The 17,475-nt window shown below is 40.7% G+C and overlaps 1 protein-coding gene across 1 annotated transcript in view; it reads left to right on the top strand.

The window, feature by feature from the left end:
• The window catches only part of NAA15 (N(alpha)-acetyltransferase 15, NatA auxiliary subunit), a 31,453-nt gene extending 24,192 nt beyond the window's left edge, over positions 1 to 7,261 (top strand). The window contains exon 19 of the mRNA XM_026847771.1: positions 1,902 to 7,261. Within this exon, the coding sequence (XP_026703572.1) occupies positions 1,902 to 2,102 (201 nt within the window). The 3' untranslated portion in view covers positions 2,103 to 7,261. The remainder of the gene's footprint in view (positions 1 to 1,901) is intronic.
• The last annotated feature ends 10,214 nt before the right edge of the window (positions 7,262 to 17,475 follow it).

Raw genomic sequence — 17,475 nt, 5'->3', positions numbered from 1 at the left:
ATTAAGTATTAGAGAGATTCTTTGGCAGGCTGTGCAAACTTTGGGACATTTTGTTTCTCTCGGTTTCCCTGGCACTTTATTTCTGTATTGTGCTCTTTGTCTGGGGACTCAAGAGTTCTTTAGATCTATTGGAAGTAAATTTGGTGAACTTTGTAGTAAAATTATTCATTTGTGGGGAGAAATCATCATTTTCAAAAAAATATCCCTTTGCAAATATACTGGCTTCAACAGAACTTCAATTGTGAAGGATTTTAAGTTCACAATAGAATTTTTTTGACAAAATGGGGGGAAAAAAGAGACAAGATGAAACTTACTTAGGATGTTAAAGATTCAGATACTTTCTCTAGCTGATCTGGTTATGGCACACAAACTCATGTCTTTTATATCCTACGTACATAACAGTTTTTATTAAACTGTTTTCTTGTTTGGGGTGGAGGGGTGTGTGTTACTGTTTGAGTGGTCTCAAAGAACTTCAAAGAGATTATCAATAGATTTAGAAAACAAAAATTAAATTGCCTTCAAACGCATTCTTTTTGCCTTATAGCTGTGTTTTTTCCCTGAGAGGGAGATCTGGAAATGGGACTGGAGAAAGATTAAAATGTAACAAAAAATGCTTTGTTGTTTTAGAGATGTTACCTCGGTAGGACTACAAGAAGCATTTACAGACTCAACAGTGTATAAAGATAATATAAGCAGTATAAATCCAATATAAGCATTCTTCATGCCAACATGAAGTAGGAGTTGGAGTTCTACTGAACTTTTAGATGGAAAATTGAAAGTTCCCTAAAAAAATGAAAATCTGAAATAGTCTAGGCATTCATTGAAAGGCATTCTTGTGTGCAAAGAGATCAAATTTATTAGGTTTCATGACCAGCTGTCTCGGAGCACACTGCAGGCATTAATCTGGATATATTTGACCTTCTGTGATTGCCAGTGTCACGAAGAGAAAACGTGAGGAAAAGAAGTTGAAGAGAACTTCATAATCCCATAGCAGGAGGACAGAGCAGTTAATCTCAATACACAGAATGAATAAAAGCTGTAGTAAATGTCAGAGGAGTGGAAAGACTAGCTTACTGTGCTAACGCTAGCATCCATGGCATGGATGGATGTTAAATGCTGCCAGGCTTTACTGAAGCTCGGTAGGTTGCTTTCTTATGTTTGGAATGCAAGTTGAAAAAAACCCCAGGAAATCTCCTTTTCTCTTCTAAATCATGAACAAAAAAATGATTATGAAGCTGCAGATATATCTGAAGGATGTGATAATACCTGAGTAATTTGATTTGATTCACTAGTTACACATACACTAAGTCATATATCTTTAAATGTAAAAATGTGTTTTTTCCCTACCAGAAATGTTTCCACATCTAATTATGGTTATTCAGCTGATGCTATTTTTACATTTTAAATATTCCACAATTCTTCCAATTCTATCTGCAAGCACGTTCACAAAGTCATTATTAGGAAATGATAGTATATATTCTGGATTCATTGTTTTTATTTGTGAACGCTAACATTCAAATGCATGTTATGTACTGCTGAAATGTTCAGTGTATCCCATGACTGGAGTGAGCACCACAAACTCAAACTCATTTAGTTGCAAGTAAGCCTGGTTTTAGGGTGCCAATAGTATTGTTTTAGGAAAGTAAGGAACAGGTGACAAATTACTATTTTCAGTCAAGATTTCTAGCTGTTCTTTAAATCCCTTTTTAAACTGCATTATTCAGATCAGACTACACTGGTATTTCATGTTGTGTCTAGTTAAAAAAAAATTTGATATTGATAGAAATCTGAAAACAACGCTTGGAGTCTGTTTTCTTTGTAGTATTGTATTTCTGGTTTGTGAGTGTTCAGATGAATGTTTAAGAAACCATAACACCTTCTTTTATTTTCTCTTTAATTAGACTTGTATGGAGGTATTAGAAGCTTTATGTGATGGTAGCCTTGGAGACTGTAAAGAAGCATCTGAAACTTACAGAGCAAATTGTCATAAGCTTTTCCCTTATGCTTTGGCTTTCATGCCCCCTGGATATGAAGAGGATATGAAGATCACAGTTAATGGAGATAGTTCTGCAGAACCTGAAGAACTGGCCAATGAAATATGAACAACTTTATTGGAAAAAAAATGACATTGGACCATATCTGGTGTATAATATTTTTGTCACGCACCTGCTGAATTGTTCTAACTTACACAGAGAACAGAAGGAAAAAAAAATAAAATGTTGCCTTCAAATAGTTTTACTTTTTTTTTATCCTGCTGACAAAGTATATATATAAAATATCTAACATATTACTGGATAGAGGTTGTTCGGTTTCTTAAAATTAAAAGCTGCTAAAATTGAAGAAAAAAAAACCCTTCTCCTTACCTACCTACCCATGTTTTTAAACTAATTTATATGAAATCTGGAGGCTTATAGCCCTCAGAGCAGGTGTGTGGCAGAAATATTACTTTAAATTTGTCTTGTGAGATTACTGTTATCTCAGGCAGCAAAAATGCTGTTTTAGCACTGGATTCTTTCACTGAGCACAAAGAGTTGATGGGGCTTTAGCATCTGACTGATTTTGATACGGGGATGATTCTGTCCGTAGGAAGTATGCAATGTGAATCAGAATATACAGAGAAACCTGCAACATACGTGTTGTGTTGTGGATGCTGGGACATACAGATATCAAGCAGAATTAAGAAACATAGTGTGTTCAATAAGCTTGTTGTGTCTCTGAAATTCACTGTACACGATCAGTTTGGTGTTCTTGCACCACAGTTTTTAACCGAAGGAACCAGTTAAAACACTCTCTCTCTGAATTGAACATGGGGGGATGGGGTGGGGAGAATCAACATTGCTGTTCTTGAGATGAACTTATCAGCATAGGTTGGCCAAACTTTTTAAAACTGTAATGCAAGAACCAAATAAAATTATGCACTGTGATGTGGCACCAACTAATTAGAAAGATAGCATGCATTTTTCACATAGAGTGAAAACAAAATGAGAACATACTATGGCTTGAAGTTGCAAAGAGGAGAACTCCTGACTACCATTTTGACTGATCAAGAGACTAATAGTTTAAAACCTCAGCAGGCCTTGTTCACGTTATGCAGAAAACAAAAAAAAAAAAGTGCTGCAGTTTAGATACCTCTGGAACTTTTCCACAGTGTCACAGGTTTGTAATACTTGAAGCCCTACATTTCTAAGAATATATTTCTTGCTCAGTTGTTTCAGGCAAGCCCAAGACTTTGTAACTTTTAAGGGGCCCAAGATTTTTTTTCAATAACAGACCAGCTTCTTATTCCTGCAGTTACAGATGTAATTTCCTTTGTCAAACATAAGGTACCAAATATAATGCAATAAAATGTTTTGAAAAACAATTGTGTGAATATTTAAACGAATCTCTGTTGTACTTTGAAAATTAATGGGTTCACTAGAGTGCAGCTCAGGGTTGGCTTACTGTGCTGTCCGGTTACGCTAATAATGTCACTGCTGATGGGTGGTTCTTGAGTATAAAGTGCAAATGCATTATATGTAAATACTGAATGTCTGGGAAGTCCTAGAACACAGAATGCTTTACTACTTGGCTTTTTAAGTTCCATCAGTGTTACACTGAATTTTATTTTCCAAGTCAAGCTTCAGTCTACATGTCTACTGTGTTAATAATATAGATAAGTGCTCAAATGTGTTTTTTTTATAGGCTCGTCATACAAAACTGAGCAGAAAATAAACTACAGCTTAAAAAGTGAGTGCCTTCTTTGCTGCAGGAGTTCAGTTACAGAGTATCATGTGGATACACAGCCTTCCTCTTCCAGGTCATGGAATTCAGTGATTGACACGTACAGTTAAGAAATCCAGGAAGACTTATTGGTGTTTGTAGTTTTCTAACTGACGGAAGAACAGATTTTTGTTTCTTGTATCTTCAGCACCCCTTTCTTTTTTCATGCTTAGATTATCCTTGTGTATGTTTGCAGTGTAGTTCATGTCAGAAATGTAAGTTGTATTGCTATATCTGTATATTTAATCTTCTGGGCTTTTAGGAACTAGAATACCCATGTTAATTGACTGGTATTTATGTCTAGATCTCAGTCTTTTCTGCAGCCTGAGATACTTGGACTGCATGTCTTCTGCAACTACTGAAGATGGTTCAATCTTGCCTACACAAGCTATGAGCTTTTGGCCTTGCCTCTGAGTATTGCTGCCGGTTTCTTGGCTTCTGATGCTTAGCTGGAGGCAATGAGTGCTCACTCTTTAACAGATTGTGAATTGCTTGAAGCAATTTTTTTTTTTCTTTCCAAATTTTTGAGTGCTGCCTATAAATGGGATTACTTAACTTTTTCACTGGCTGTTTTTGTGTTGAAATAGATTAACTAAAAGCAAGAAGTTACTTGTTATCTTTCATTATGCAAGTGGGAAAGGATATTTCTGTGGGCCTTCCAGAAGCCTCCATCTACACATCTGTTGTGATTTCCCCAAAGCCACTTCTTCATAACCTTGCTGAAAGGCATCCATACTGTTTCAGAGATGATGCTTTTGGATTAAAGAGATTCTGCATCCCCTTCCAGAAGACTGCAGTCCCAGTAAATGAAATGAGTCAAGAGTTTACCTGAAGAAGAAGGTTAATTGGCAAAGGAATTGATATTCCTTCATCTTCACATCTCTCCTCTTAAATGCAGTGCTAACTTCTGAGGAAGAGGTTTTTAAGAGCTGGAAATGAAGTTACATTCCAGTGCGATGGGTCTTGTGAAGTAGCACAGAGTACCATGCTACAGTGAAAACTTGCCTTTGCATGCTGAGATCCAAAATTGTAACCACTGGTGCTTGGCTGCCAAAGCAGGTGAGCAGGGATTGCAGTTGTCGTCAGAGTGACCTAGAGCATTGGATTACTAATGACATGATTTGTTTTGATTCGTCATGATTTTCACTGGAGAAAAATGTTTTCACCACCAGTGGAGCGCTGGTGATGACATATGCCATGGATTTCTTTGGGCAGGGTGAGGGCGGGGGCAAAAAAAATTCAAAAGTAACAGATTTTCCCTAGATAGACACTGTAGGTGGTGCAAATGCAGATTGCATGAAGCAATGCCAGAGTCAGAAGTGGACTTAAGTTGTAAGTAACAAAAAGTGGTTGGTTGCCCCAGAATAATAGGTGAGGTACTCACTTTTTCCATTTGGAGACCAGAGAATTCAGATGTGGTATCTGTAAACAAACAGGTAAAATACTCTCAAAATTATCTGTTCAGTAACTCATGTTATTTCTTTGCATTTAAATGCCTTAAAAGCCTCTGTTCTTCTATAGTTAATGTGTTTTTTTTCAGTAGAGGTAGGAGAGGAATCGTGTCCTGATGTGTGATGTGTCAGTCAGAACACAGAAGGAAGTTTGTCATTCAGTTTTTCTCCTAGCATAGAGAGAAAATTCCAAGTTTCCCAGGGAGCTCTCTAGGGCTAGATGAGGTATGTATAATTAGCCTATTAAATCTTCCTTTAGTGTTTGCTTTCATTGTTTTTCCAGGTCTGGAGGTGCTCCAGCTGTACAGTAGACTTTGGAAGTTGGTGTAGCACCTTAACTCTTCAGCCAGATTGAATTGTCAGTGTCTTCATAGGAAGAAAGCACTGATGAGAGTAGGGTGAGATCAGGCCTGAGAAACCGGAGGTGCAAATACAATTTCAATATCACGTGAGCAAGTTCAAATTAAAAAAAAAAAAAAAAAAGTCTCTAGCATGATGCCTTTGAGGGTTTGAGCAATGGTGCCATCATTCCTGCAGTGCTAGCATCCCTTACACCACAGCTGTGCTTTGAATGTGTGCCACTAATGCAAACAAAACCACTTGATATAATCCAGCTCAATGTACCTGAATCAAAATTCTTTTTCCCTTTTCATGATCACTTTAAATGTTTTTATAAGTCTTCTGTACTGGGTAGCTAGCTAGCTTTGAAATCTTTCTCCTCTCTTTTCCCCCTAAGAAAGTTTGCTCTAAAAATGCAGTTTGTACCTAAGTGGTAATGTAAAATAGCTCTAACTGTGGAAGTAAGAGTGTGCTTGTCTGATAACATACTGCTTTGGGATTCTGTGGAGGAAAACAATGCAATTGTAGTATAATTAGTGATATTGGTAAGGAATCGAGCAGTCTACAAGCTCATTAATGAAAGTTGAAGTTCCGGGTGGAGGAAGATGGTTGCTGAGCACGGGGAAAGACTTGCTTCCAGGAGCATTCCAGCTGTGAGCTGTTCATGGATGTGGTAAGGAGCAAAGGGCATGTTAAAAAACTCATGGTCATGTCATGACTGTATTTCCTGGAAATTGAAGCTGCAGTTTACAAATACCAGTTTTAATGCCTGTTTTAAAGCATAGACTTCCTCCCAGGAGCATGCAGCCAGCAGTGAGAGTGGCAAGGAGCAATTGATAGAGCAGTTCAGCAAAAGCAGACTGAAGTGAGTTATAAGGAGGTGGCATAACAGAAATTCCATTTTAGATTACGTATAAAATAGCGCTTTTTTATTACTAGAAAGATTACTGGAGCTGTAAATACTATAAATGCAGTCTTCCCATGCCAAGGAAGCTGTAAATGTGTATTACTTTTAGAGTGGTACAAGCAAATAGTAGTATGTTCACAAAGATTCTAGCTTTGTACATTGGTCTTCAAGTAAATCATGACAGAAAACTTGGAGGAGAAAGATTGTCCACTTTACAAGGGACCATATCAGAGGGTTTGTAAGAATATTGCAAGAGAAATATTACTAGAAAATCCAAAGCATCTTAGAATAGCTTTCCTAAGATGTTTGTTGTTTTAATTGAAAATGTTACATCTGCTAACTGTTCATAATAAAAGACAAAAAGTACTTTTACAAAATATTTCTGCCTGGCACTGCCCATTCAATATCTACCTCTACTAGTCCTAGTCTAGTTAGCAACCGCATAATTTTAGCCATTTAGCATATAACATGAAAAAGTGTCATTTACCTGGTTGGTGAACAAATGTTTGATGATGGATAACGTTTAGTTTCAAACTGTAATGCAATAAACCACAAACTTAGTGAAAGTCCTGTTGTTGGTTCAGTGCAGCATATTTATTGCTTCATTGCCGATCTATTAAAAAAAACCTTAATTATAAACTCCACCAAGTTACTTGCAATTGTACTGGGATTTGCGTTCCCTTCCAGCCTTCCTAACTGGTTAACAATGTTGTACTGTGTTTTTACGCTCTTCTCTGGTGGTAGCAAATATCAAAACTGGCAGGAAGTCAATCAATGAATAAAAATGCTGAGTTCTGTTTGTAAATGAGTACTAGTGTTTCCTTGTAGGGTTCAGCGTCCTCCTTAAGATGCCTACCAGCTTTGTAATAAACGATCCTGTGACTAGTTTCCTTAATTCCCCGTTGTCTCCTTCCGTGCTGCCGGGTTGTAAATTGGGGTGTGGCTCTTGCAAAAGCGAGAAAGATCGGTAGGGAAAGGCTGTGGCTCCCTTCTGAGCCAGGCTGGAAAAGAACCACCTTGGGAGCTGTCTTTCCTACCCTACAAGCTAATTGCACGTACATATAAAAAGACCCTTTCCTCTTTCAAGTTACAAAGAGCCCATATGGGAATCGGAGATCTGCTCTTACTAAAGGATTGAGTAAAAGGGGTTTCAGAGGCAGGTTGTAAGAAAAAGCATTTGCTATTTTCCTCAGATCCGGTTTGGCGGGGGAAAATAACTCAGTAGCCTTCTCTTCCCCACCCATAAGCCCACAAAGTTGTCCTGACGCGGCATCCCCGGGTGTCATGTGGTTTTAAGCAGTCAGCAGACAAAATAATATGGTAATGCTGACAAATTGGAGCAAAAGTAACTAGCTAACAGCTAACACAGCATTATAATGTGAGCTTGACAGTTAAGATTACCTGGAAAAAATTCTTTGTTAACTGCTGTCTGTAATGAATAATGGTTCTGATTAACACTGTCTACAGTGAGCACAAAGGGCTCCGGCAATTTGCAGGTTTTGTATTTTGTTATAAATGCCGGGGGCGGTGTGGGGAGATACTGAAGTGCTTACAGCAATATCCTCATAGTTGCCCCTTTGTGTGAAAAGGGGCTTGTTGCAGTGAGGGTTGCTTTGCACAGATGGTACCCTACTAAAAAATAGCATCCTTTCCTTATCAATGTCCTCAGTAATTTAATTTTTTTCTTCTGTGAGAGGGGAGGGGCATTCACTGGGTAACTGTCTGCCTTGAACTTTTAATACTTCAAGCTTCACCCTTCCATTTCTGGGAACAGCACCTCATGACTGTCTACAAGAGGACTTAAAGCAAAGAAGATACATGAGGAGCCAAGCTAGTCTGGCAGCTCATACATTATTTTATTTGCATAAATCTGTCAGAACTGACTTTTCATCATCTAGAGATGAATAAATTCTTTTGTAAAACCAGAAAAAAAACTGGTCAACTTATTGTACAGTTGGCAAAGCAGTGTCAGGGTTATGCTCTCTTATTTTTATTGTTAATATGTACAAAAGTAATGTTCTCATGGGAGTTGCGTGACTTCTGCTGCACCTAAACTGTTGCAAAGCAGGGGAAGGAGGAATCCCGCTTGGTCTATGACTTAGCTGTGCTGTAGCTAACCCAAGGGATGTGTAAATGCTCTTACTTAGGGGAAGGTAAAGGCTGAGCAAAGAAGGGGCTCTTGAGTGGTTCATGCACGTGGTGTTTCCATGGTAAGTAAGCGCGAGTCATGAGTTTGTGAGGGGTTTCTCAGGACCTTGCGGTGTCTGGCATTTTCTCCTTCTCAAAACTAAGAGCTATTGCTCCAGTCTTTAAAGAGCACCACAGAGATGTTCTACCAGCCCCCGAGAGCAGGTACATCTCTGTTTCACTGGATATACTTTATACAATTTCATCACAAAAATATGAAACTTAAACCCAGACATTCCTCATAAATATATTAAGCTGCTTTTATTAATTTTTTGCTGGTTTTTCTTGCCTTTTTCATCTATAAGCATATTTATAAAGTTTTAAGAAAATGTTGGCTTCTGGCTGTTTGTCATGCATTTCAAGCATTTTTTTTTTCCTCACAGGATCACCCAGTGTTCATAATTCTGCATCTCACTTCACTTGCAAAATCAGTGAATGTCTTAATGTAACTGGAAAAATATTTTTTAATGCATTTGATGGGAAAACAATCTTTGCTTTATTGCACAGTAAACTTGTTTGTGCTTTTGAATTCCTGTCTTGTCCCCTGATGGGCATCTTTCCACCATGTGTCCTTTACCTTCTGTTTAATTTTGCAGGACCCTGATGATGGTGGATGGCTACTCCCTCCAATTACATTTTTAAATTGGCAAAACTGGGCTGAGACTTCTTTATACCGACATGTTACATAGAGCAGCATTACAGGCTATCCTATGAGCCACATCACCATCTGAAGTCCTCTGCGTACAACCATTCAAATGCAGTGGGCCTGACCCATTCCCCAATTCCCTGACACTCCAAACTAAAATACAGAAAGGAAACATAGAGAAAACACAATTTTTAGCTCTCAGGCAAACAGATTCCCTTTTTCACACAGTCTGGCTTTGCTTAGCTTTTTCCCCCTGACTGGGTGACCCCAACGCACTTTCAGGCTGGGTAAACCCTCTGTGTATCCTTTTCGCTCCTTTGCCAACCCCAATGGGTGACTGTTTCACAAGCCCACAGCAGCTGGTTAGGTTAGTGTGAATCACGGGGAGATGGGAGACAGCAAGTCTTGCTCAGCTCTCTGATCTACCACTGTCTTTTCTTGTAGTTTCATTTGGTGTTTTTCCACTGCAATCAAAGCCAGAGGGAGCAGGAGCCAGAATGCCACGCAGACTGGAGAAGAGTTTAGGCAACGGGGGCCACTGGGCAGCTGATCTCTCATCCCTCCAGCTCCCTCCACCCTTTGCGTTGCTGAAGATCTTGCCTCCTTCCAGGGGGTGATGCCCTTGACAGGGTGTGAGAGACAACTTGTGACTCCCCAAGGTGAGCTGGAATCACTGCACACAGCAGTATATGGGTGTAAGGGAAAGTCTCCACCAGCAGAGAGCACAAAAGGATGCGAGACACTGGTTTTCCCACAAAAATAAGAATGAACAACTCGAGAGCATACTAAATCTTTTGGCTTGGTTGCATTGAAAAGGACACGTGGGAGTGAAGCTGTTCTGCCTTTCATAAATTATTGGCAGGTACAGAAATTGCATGCAGGCTGTGTGAATAATGTATGGTGACCTGAATTTACCCTTACATGAAACCCTGAAAGAGAAGGGAAGGGAGAAAAAGCCTTGCGCCACAGCTAGATTAAAACGGAGGAAGCAAAGTGATCTGAGTGCAGGACACAGTCCTATGTCTGGAGGCATGGGTTGTTGCTGAATGTTAAGAAAGGACAAAAGAGTGACACTACGGGAATAAATACAATCAGGAACTCTGAATACAGTAAGAAACTTAAAAATCTGTTTGCAGAAGGGACATTTTTGCAAACCACTGGGAAAATACAGCTTTTACCTCATGTTAATATTAGATGCATGGGCTCCTCTTTTGGTTGGTTGGTGGTTTTTGCTTTTTCGTATACACATTATAAATTATTCTTCCTGGCGAGATCATAGTATTTTCAATTACACAAATGATAGCACTTGCTTTCTAATATCCTTTCATATGTAGCTGTCTTACAAAGCAGATTTGTTTGGCTGACACCTTGAAGTTTGCTGTTCTTTTGGAGGAGATGACCTTGGAGCAGTATTTCAGTGCAGCTGTGGGAACCACGTTACAGGTGAAGAACCAGGTTAGTCATCACAGCCTGTTGGGGCTTTCCAGCCTCTGCACAAAAACCCAATGCCTGATGCTAGTTGTGATGTTCTGGGTTTTTTGGGGGCAGGAGAAGGAGAGTAGAGGATGGGTTTGCTATTTATAAAGGTATATGCTGATTTTATTGGAGCCCTCAATCTTATTCTTGTTGAAAACAAAAATGATGTTGCTAATGTATGTGGGATTTTACCAAAAGGGACTGAAGTGGGAACAGTTCATAGATGGGATTTTTTTATTCAATGTTTTAATTAAAACCGGAGTAGGGCTATGCCCTTGATAACAAATGAGAGCCTGGGAAAAGGAGAGGGCAGGCTTATTTTTGTAGAGAAATAAGTAACAAAACCACACTCTGATATCACACTATTTAAAGAAAAACCTGTTGCTAGAAGATAAAAGCACATTTTCACAACAAAGTCTAGGGGCTCAAGGTCTTCAATCTGGAGCTTACACATGCAGGCTAGTAGTCAACAGAGAGCAGTATGACTGGATTTGTTTGCTTCCTAGGAATGATTTATCAGAAGCCATGGTGCATACAAATAAATATAGAAGCTTCGTGACATCTGATGAACCTTTCTGCAGTGCTGCTCTGGGATGTGCAGAAAGCTCTTGAGCACAGCATGTACAATGGCAAGGAGAGAGAAAGCTTTTGGTTTAATACACGCATGGAGGATCAAATCAAAACGCTGCAGAATAGTTTTGCTGTCTGCAGTCCTGCTGTCAAGATGCTCTCCATTAGGTTTTCTGATACCCCTTGGGTGAGTCAGCCAACAAGGCAAGAGGGCAGGCCCGGCGCCAGGGTGGGGATGTGTAGGCAGTGTTGGTACAAGTTTGGGATGTGGGAAGAGACCGTGCGTGTTTCGGTGATAAGTTCTTGATGCAGAAGTGATTCAGTTATTGCCTCAGCTACTTCGATTGCCCAAATGGCTCATTATTTCAGTCTCTGTCATCCAGGAGCTGCATGACATTATGCCTCCATACGGACCCAAATGGACGGTGTTTCAAGCACTGAAGATGCAATTCTGCAGTTGTTTCTGCTCCTGTGAGTAGGGATGTCAAGGTGGTGCTCCTATTAAACTATCACTCATAAAGCTGCAGATGCTGCCTTTGGCACTAAGGGTCTGTTTTTTCTCTTCCTGTGTTTGGCAGGGGATTCTCAGGGCAGGGGATGCAAGATTTCTGTCAGACAAAGACTATGATGTTATGTCCAGTGGATGAGGCCTGTTATTATCATCCGGGCAACCTAAAACACACACGGATCTGAACATTAAAGCCCAAATCTCTCATTAGGCACACAATGAGAATAAAATCCAAGTATGAGCCAGAAATGGAAAAACATTTCTTTTTTTTTTTTTTTATTTCTTTAAAGCTTTTAGTTTTATCATTTTGACAATAAAAGGGGCACAGAAGTGAATGAGAGAGTCACGTTCCAGTAACTGGCAGTAAAAGCAGCTGTGTCAAAACTTAATTTCATTGCAAAGATAGATGAGACATTTGGCTTTGTGATTTTAACAGGGTATGTTAATACTTGCTTTTTCAGTCTGACATACAGGGTCCTTAAATCCTGTCTCCTAAAAATCTGTCCTTTGTTGCTGCAACATTCCAGCCATCTGTATTTTATCATAAAGGAACATGTTAATGGGAGGTCAGACACTTCTTAGGTTTGCAGTCAGGTCTTGCAATAGCAGAACTTTTCCATGCAAAACCACAGGAATTTTCCCTGCAAAAATGGAGGATGTAGAAGGACAAAGCCCCCCCAGGAATTCAGACATCAGAGGTACAGTATCTCTGCAGCAATATTAAAAGCTTTTTTAAACTGCCTGTCATTAAATTACCAGGATCAAAAGGACACACCTGGAAACTTTCTGATCCCATCAGAAAATAACAAGCAACATGAGACAGTCTTAGACTTACACTTTTCTCTTAATTTGTTCCTTAACCCAGTAGGCAGAATTTTTAGATATTGAACAGTTTGCTTTTTCATGGGTCTGACAAGTTAAAATGTGTCTTCAAGGGAAGACAAAATTAACTATTCTTGAAATGCTGAGCAAGTCCAGAGACTTGCAACTATTTTCAGAATCCCCTTCCTTAGAAACTTCTACATCTGCTAAATAAAAATAACTCTGAACTCTAGGCTCTTGTACATTCATTCACTGAACACATCCGAATAGCATATTAAAAGTACTTGTCCTTGCAAAAGAAGAAAACCAAAAGCTTTTTCAAATGCTTATATAGCAAGAAGCTTTTAAAATTTTTTTCTGTTACTATAAATAAATTCAACTATATTTGCTGGTCTCCAAATATATTTGAAAGGAACATCCAGAAATAGTCTGTGCTGGATGAAATGATCTAATCAACATCTTTATCCCTACACATATATCAGAAGTGATGAAATTTCCAGTACTACACTGAATATAGCTCACATACAAGTGACTTAAGCCAAGAGTCTCCTGAGATCTCCCTGCATGGGAGTTATTGCATTAGCCATCATTCTTTAACCCACTGCTAATTAAGAAGATCTGACCTTGTAGCCTACTGAAAAAACAGCTGGGGACCTCCAAGGAACTGTATGATCCTCCTTCTCCTTATAGATGATTTGCAGAGAAATACCGTACCTCCAGCTTCCTTTGGCCACATTCCTGTATTTGCCAGCGAGAGGACTTTGGGATTTCCAGGAGTGCAGTTTCACCCACCGCAGCGCTAACCAGCAATGGGGAAAGGCGAGAGCGACTGCGAAGGTGTTAGCTGACCTTTTTCCTGTAGCATTGAAAACATCTCTCAAAATTTTGGAAAGTGCTGTTCTGGCTTGTATTTAGAAAACGTAACCTAGCATTTTTTATTCAGGGCTGGCTTTCTCTGCTGAAAACTCAGGGCAACCAACTGCCATAAAATATCCTGAGGTAGAAAAACACAGCAAAACCAGAATACCTCAGCTACTGTGGATCAGAGTTGCTGAAGCATTGGTAATTTACCTTGCTGTAGAATTAAAAGATGGGTCTTTACTGATGATTTTTTTTTTTTTTAAACTTTAGAATAACTCCTCCGCACTTCCCCTAAGATAAGCACCTTTCACAGTGAGAAGCCGCCTTTAAAATACTAGTGTGAACGTTTCCTATGAAGAAAGCTGAAAAGATATCTTACCAGCTTCTGATAACTTTGTTTATTGACTTTTCACTCCTCTTTGGAGTTCAATGTCATTATGAGGTGGGTTTTTTTACACTTTAAAGAGGAGGTGTGACCTAGTTCAGTGTACTTCTGACTTGAGTGAGATTTTCTGTGTAAGAGCTGCACAGATTGATATAAAAATCCTTTAAGCTATTAAGTGTATTTGTAAACTGCTGTTATGTAGGCACTGCAAAATAATACTCAAAAAGAGAACCCTCTAATGATGTGATATACTTTAAGTTCAAAAGGTGCTTTAAAAACAGATTTCCTATTTTACAGATGTTGGTAGAACCCTTTAAATTGGTTAGAGGATCAACTTTAACATCAGCTTTAAGATAATTCATAATTTGCAGGTGAAGTATATCAGGAATATTTGTTCTTATACAAAGGTAGACTTTCAACAGAGCAGTTTCAATGCAATTTGTGAAATTCCTCACCATGGATCAGCAAAAGTTCTGAGGGTGTAAAAACAGGCTCTCTTTTCCCCTTGTTCTTGTAGTCTTCCCTTAAGCTTCTTCTTCCCACAGCAAACAGGAGAGCAGACTAGCTGGATTTTAGATCCAGCCAGGCCAGAGTGGTTATATTGTCACCCCAAAACAACACTGCATCAGGTTTTGCATGGGTTTACATACCTGAAAGTCAGCAGGCCATGAACTTAAAGCAGCTCTTTACACTGGTCTCTTCATATGCAATCGAGTTTCATACTGCTCAGGCTATACTGGATAGAAACATATTGTCCCCTCCTTGGTGACGTACTGCCAGATGGATGAAATGACGTGTACTGACAGGCCTTGGGCTGGAGAGGGAAAGTTTTGACCTTTAACAGATGTGTAGCATACCCAGCATACGTGAAGTTTCTGTTATCCTTCAGCTGGAAGTTGTGGCTAACAGCTAATTGTTAATCACTGTGGGACAGGTATCTCTCAGCCCCAACTGGATTTGAAAAGGGTGTGTGTTTCACCTGCCATTCCATAGAACAGGATTTTGGGATTTTTGGTCTGAATGGGGGCGTGTGGGAAAGAGTAGCTTCGTGAGGAGACAGAAGGAGGTCTGTGCTAACTGGCAGCCCCCCTGTCCTTGGTGTATTTACCCAGTATGACCATTGACCCTGGGTCAAGTCCCTGGGATGGGACTGAAAACTTAAATTAGGTTTTCCAGATCTGATAGGTGATAGCCAAAACACATTCCTACTTTTCTGCTCTGGGTCTGACCCAGACATACCCTTTGGAATCACAGAATGCTCTCCTGCAAAAATTTTAGTCACTGAAAATACATTCCTGTGAAAAAATTCAATTTGGACAAACTGAAATTGTCATGTACACAATTTAGAGATTTAAGCAATCTACACAACTTAGGAATTCTGAATGAAACTATGGAATTTGCGCGTGTCTGACCATGTAAATCAGCCAACCTTTCCAACTCCCAGGAGGGCAGCAGCACCTACCTGGCTGTCAAGTGCAGAACAGAGGCAGTGACTGCTGTCCTCTCAGTGGGAAGCCACATCCCCCCATAACTCCTGCTCTAGAGGGACAGCTTCACTGGAGAAAGGAGGAAGGGGTGGGATGGAGCTGCCTCGTGTCAAATCACTGATTTGTTAAGACTGATCAGGAAGTCTCATGACTGGAGTAATAGGGAAGTTCAAAAAGGACAGTTAAAACTCCTGCGTGTACTTTTACTAGCTCAAGCTAAGGCAAGCCGCAGCAAGAAGAGTGAATACTGAGTACCACCAAGACACCTTAAGAAAATAAGGGGCTTCATTAACCGCACTCAGGATTTTATGTTGACCCTTGGAAGAACTGTGCATTCTTTTAAGTAAGAAGTACTTTACTTTCTGTACCCAGAAACCCTGCCCAAAATCTTTACATGTTGCCCACATCTGGGACAGTATTTAAACTCTCAGAAGATACTTCAAGTCCATTTTTTCGGAGGCTAGCTGTGTTCCAGAGCTCCCTGTGAAGGTAGTGCCTGTCTTTGGGCTGACAAAACAGAAACTAGCGTGGCTGTTGACAGTATTGAAAGGCAAATTCGTGGGCAAGGTGTTGGGGCTGTCAGTGTAAAATTAGCGGAGTATAAAAATCTAATGGTTACGTCTGCCTTCGGCCACTAGATGGTGTACCGACTCTGCCATTCAGCTGTTGAAATAAAAGATGTTTAGAGCTGTTGAAGAGCTCAGATCTAATTATAACACACTTTGGCCCTCTTGGCATAACCCAGATTAAACTTTGTTAAATGAGCTGTTGGCAGGCCCTGCCAAACAGCTGTCTGAACTCTCCTTTTTGCATGCTAGCCACAGCCCAGATCACAGCATCCCCTGCTAGAATTAGGATTTCTCTACTACTTTAATTATTAGGCTGTAGAGATATGCTTGCTCGTGCTCCCTCTCCTCAGTCAAACACATTTTACATTCTCACTGTAAAAAGGGGTAATTTTGTAGAAAGGACAGTAAGAACTCAAGGGTGGCACAACCTCCTCGCCATGCTTTAACTTCCACACCAGAACAAAGTTACTCCTCCTCTCTGACAGAGTAAATTGTTTGACAGCATAAACAAAGGCAACTCGTTTCAGAAGAGGACTACAGGGTGGGAACGCTTCTCTACACTTTTCCATTAGGTTGGTCCAAGGGAGGGGCACTCTAACTAAAGTTGCTCTGAGCTCAGAGTGGGTTTTTTTATCTAGCCTATTGTTTTATGTATGAGCAATCCCAGGCTGCTCAAAGCACTATCCTTCAAACACATGGCAGTTCCTCTACAGGGAGCGATGATCCAAGGATTGTTTCATATTTGTGCAGGCAGAAGCCCCAAGTATAACAGGATAAAGGACTCCCAATGGCCGTTGTTATGTATCTGATCCAAACGTCAGGAACCCTGGCTCAGCTATCAGTTTGCAGGCCAGAGAGCCACCATTAGGGTAACAGTAATTACTGCAATCTGCATTTGCTTTTCAGTGTAGGGGTTAAACTCTAAAATTTTCTGCTTAAAGTTGATGTCTACATTCTACTGCTCTCCTAGGCTGACGCCCTGCATGAGTTTATTAACCGGTTGCAAGGCAGTGCCACAACTTCCCTTCTGAGTTTCAGTCCAAGTGTCTGTCGGGGATGAACTTGCTGCCGTCTCGTTCCTGTAAATGACAGCAGAAGGGCCGGGCTGGAGCGCAGCGACGGCAGAGGGGTCGGCGAAGCCCTGCTTCCCCCTCGCCGACTCTCGCAGCCCCAACAAAACGCCTGCCAAGCTCCCCAGGCCGTTCCCCCCCGCACCCTCAGGCCGGGGCAGCTGTGAAGCTCAGCAGGGCCCGAGCGAGAGGCCGGGGATGCCTGCGCCGCGCCCCAAGCTGGCTCACAACACTACCCCAGAAAACGTCCCCCGGGGTTAAGAATCAACCCTGGCGCTCTCAGCCTGCCTCCTCTGACTCCGGGCGCCCCGAAGCCAGGCCTCTTGCCTCGGTTTATTCGGGATCGCTGTGAGCGCGTTACAATACACCCCCGGGGCGCAGGAGGGGCGGGCAGCCCGGCCCTGCCGCCTCCCCCGGCGCCCCTCAGGGCCTGCGGCC

This window comes from Athene cunicularia (genome assembly GCF_003259725.1).
Source record: "Athene cunicularia isolate RWA chromosome 4 unlocalized genomic scaffold, athCun1 chr4_part2, whole genome shotgun sequence".
NCBI lineage: Eukaryota > Metazoa > Chordata > Aves > Strigiformes > Strigidae > Athene > Athene cunicularia.
Note: the sequence above shows the minus strand (reverse complement) of the source record. Positions and strands in the feature narration are given on the sequence as shown.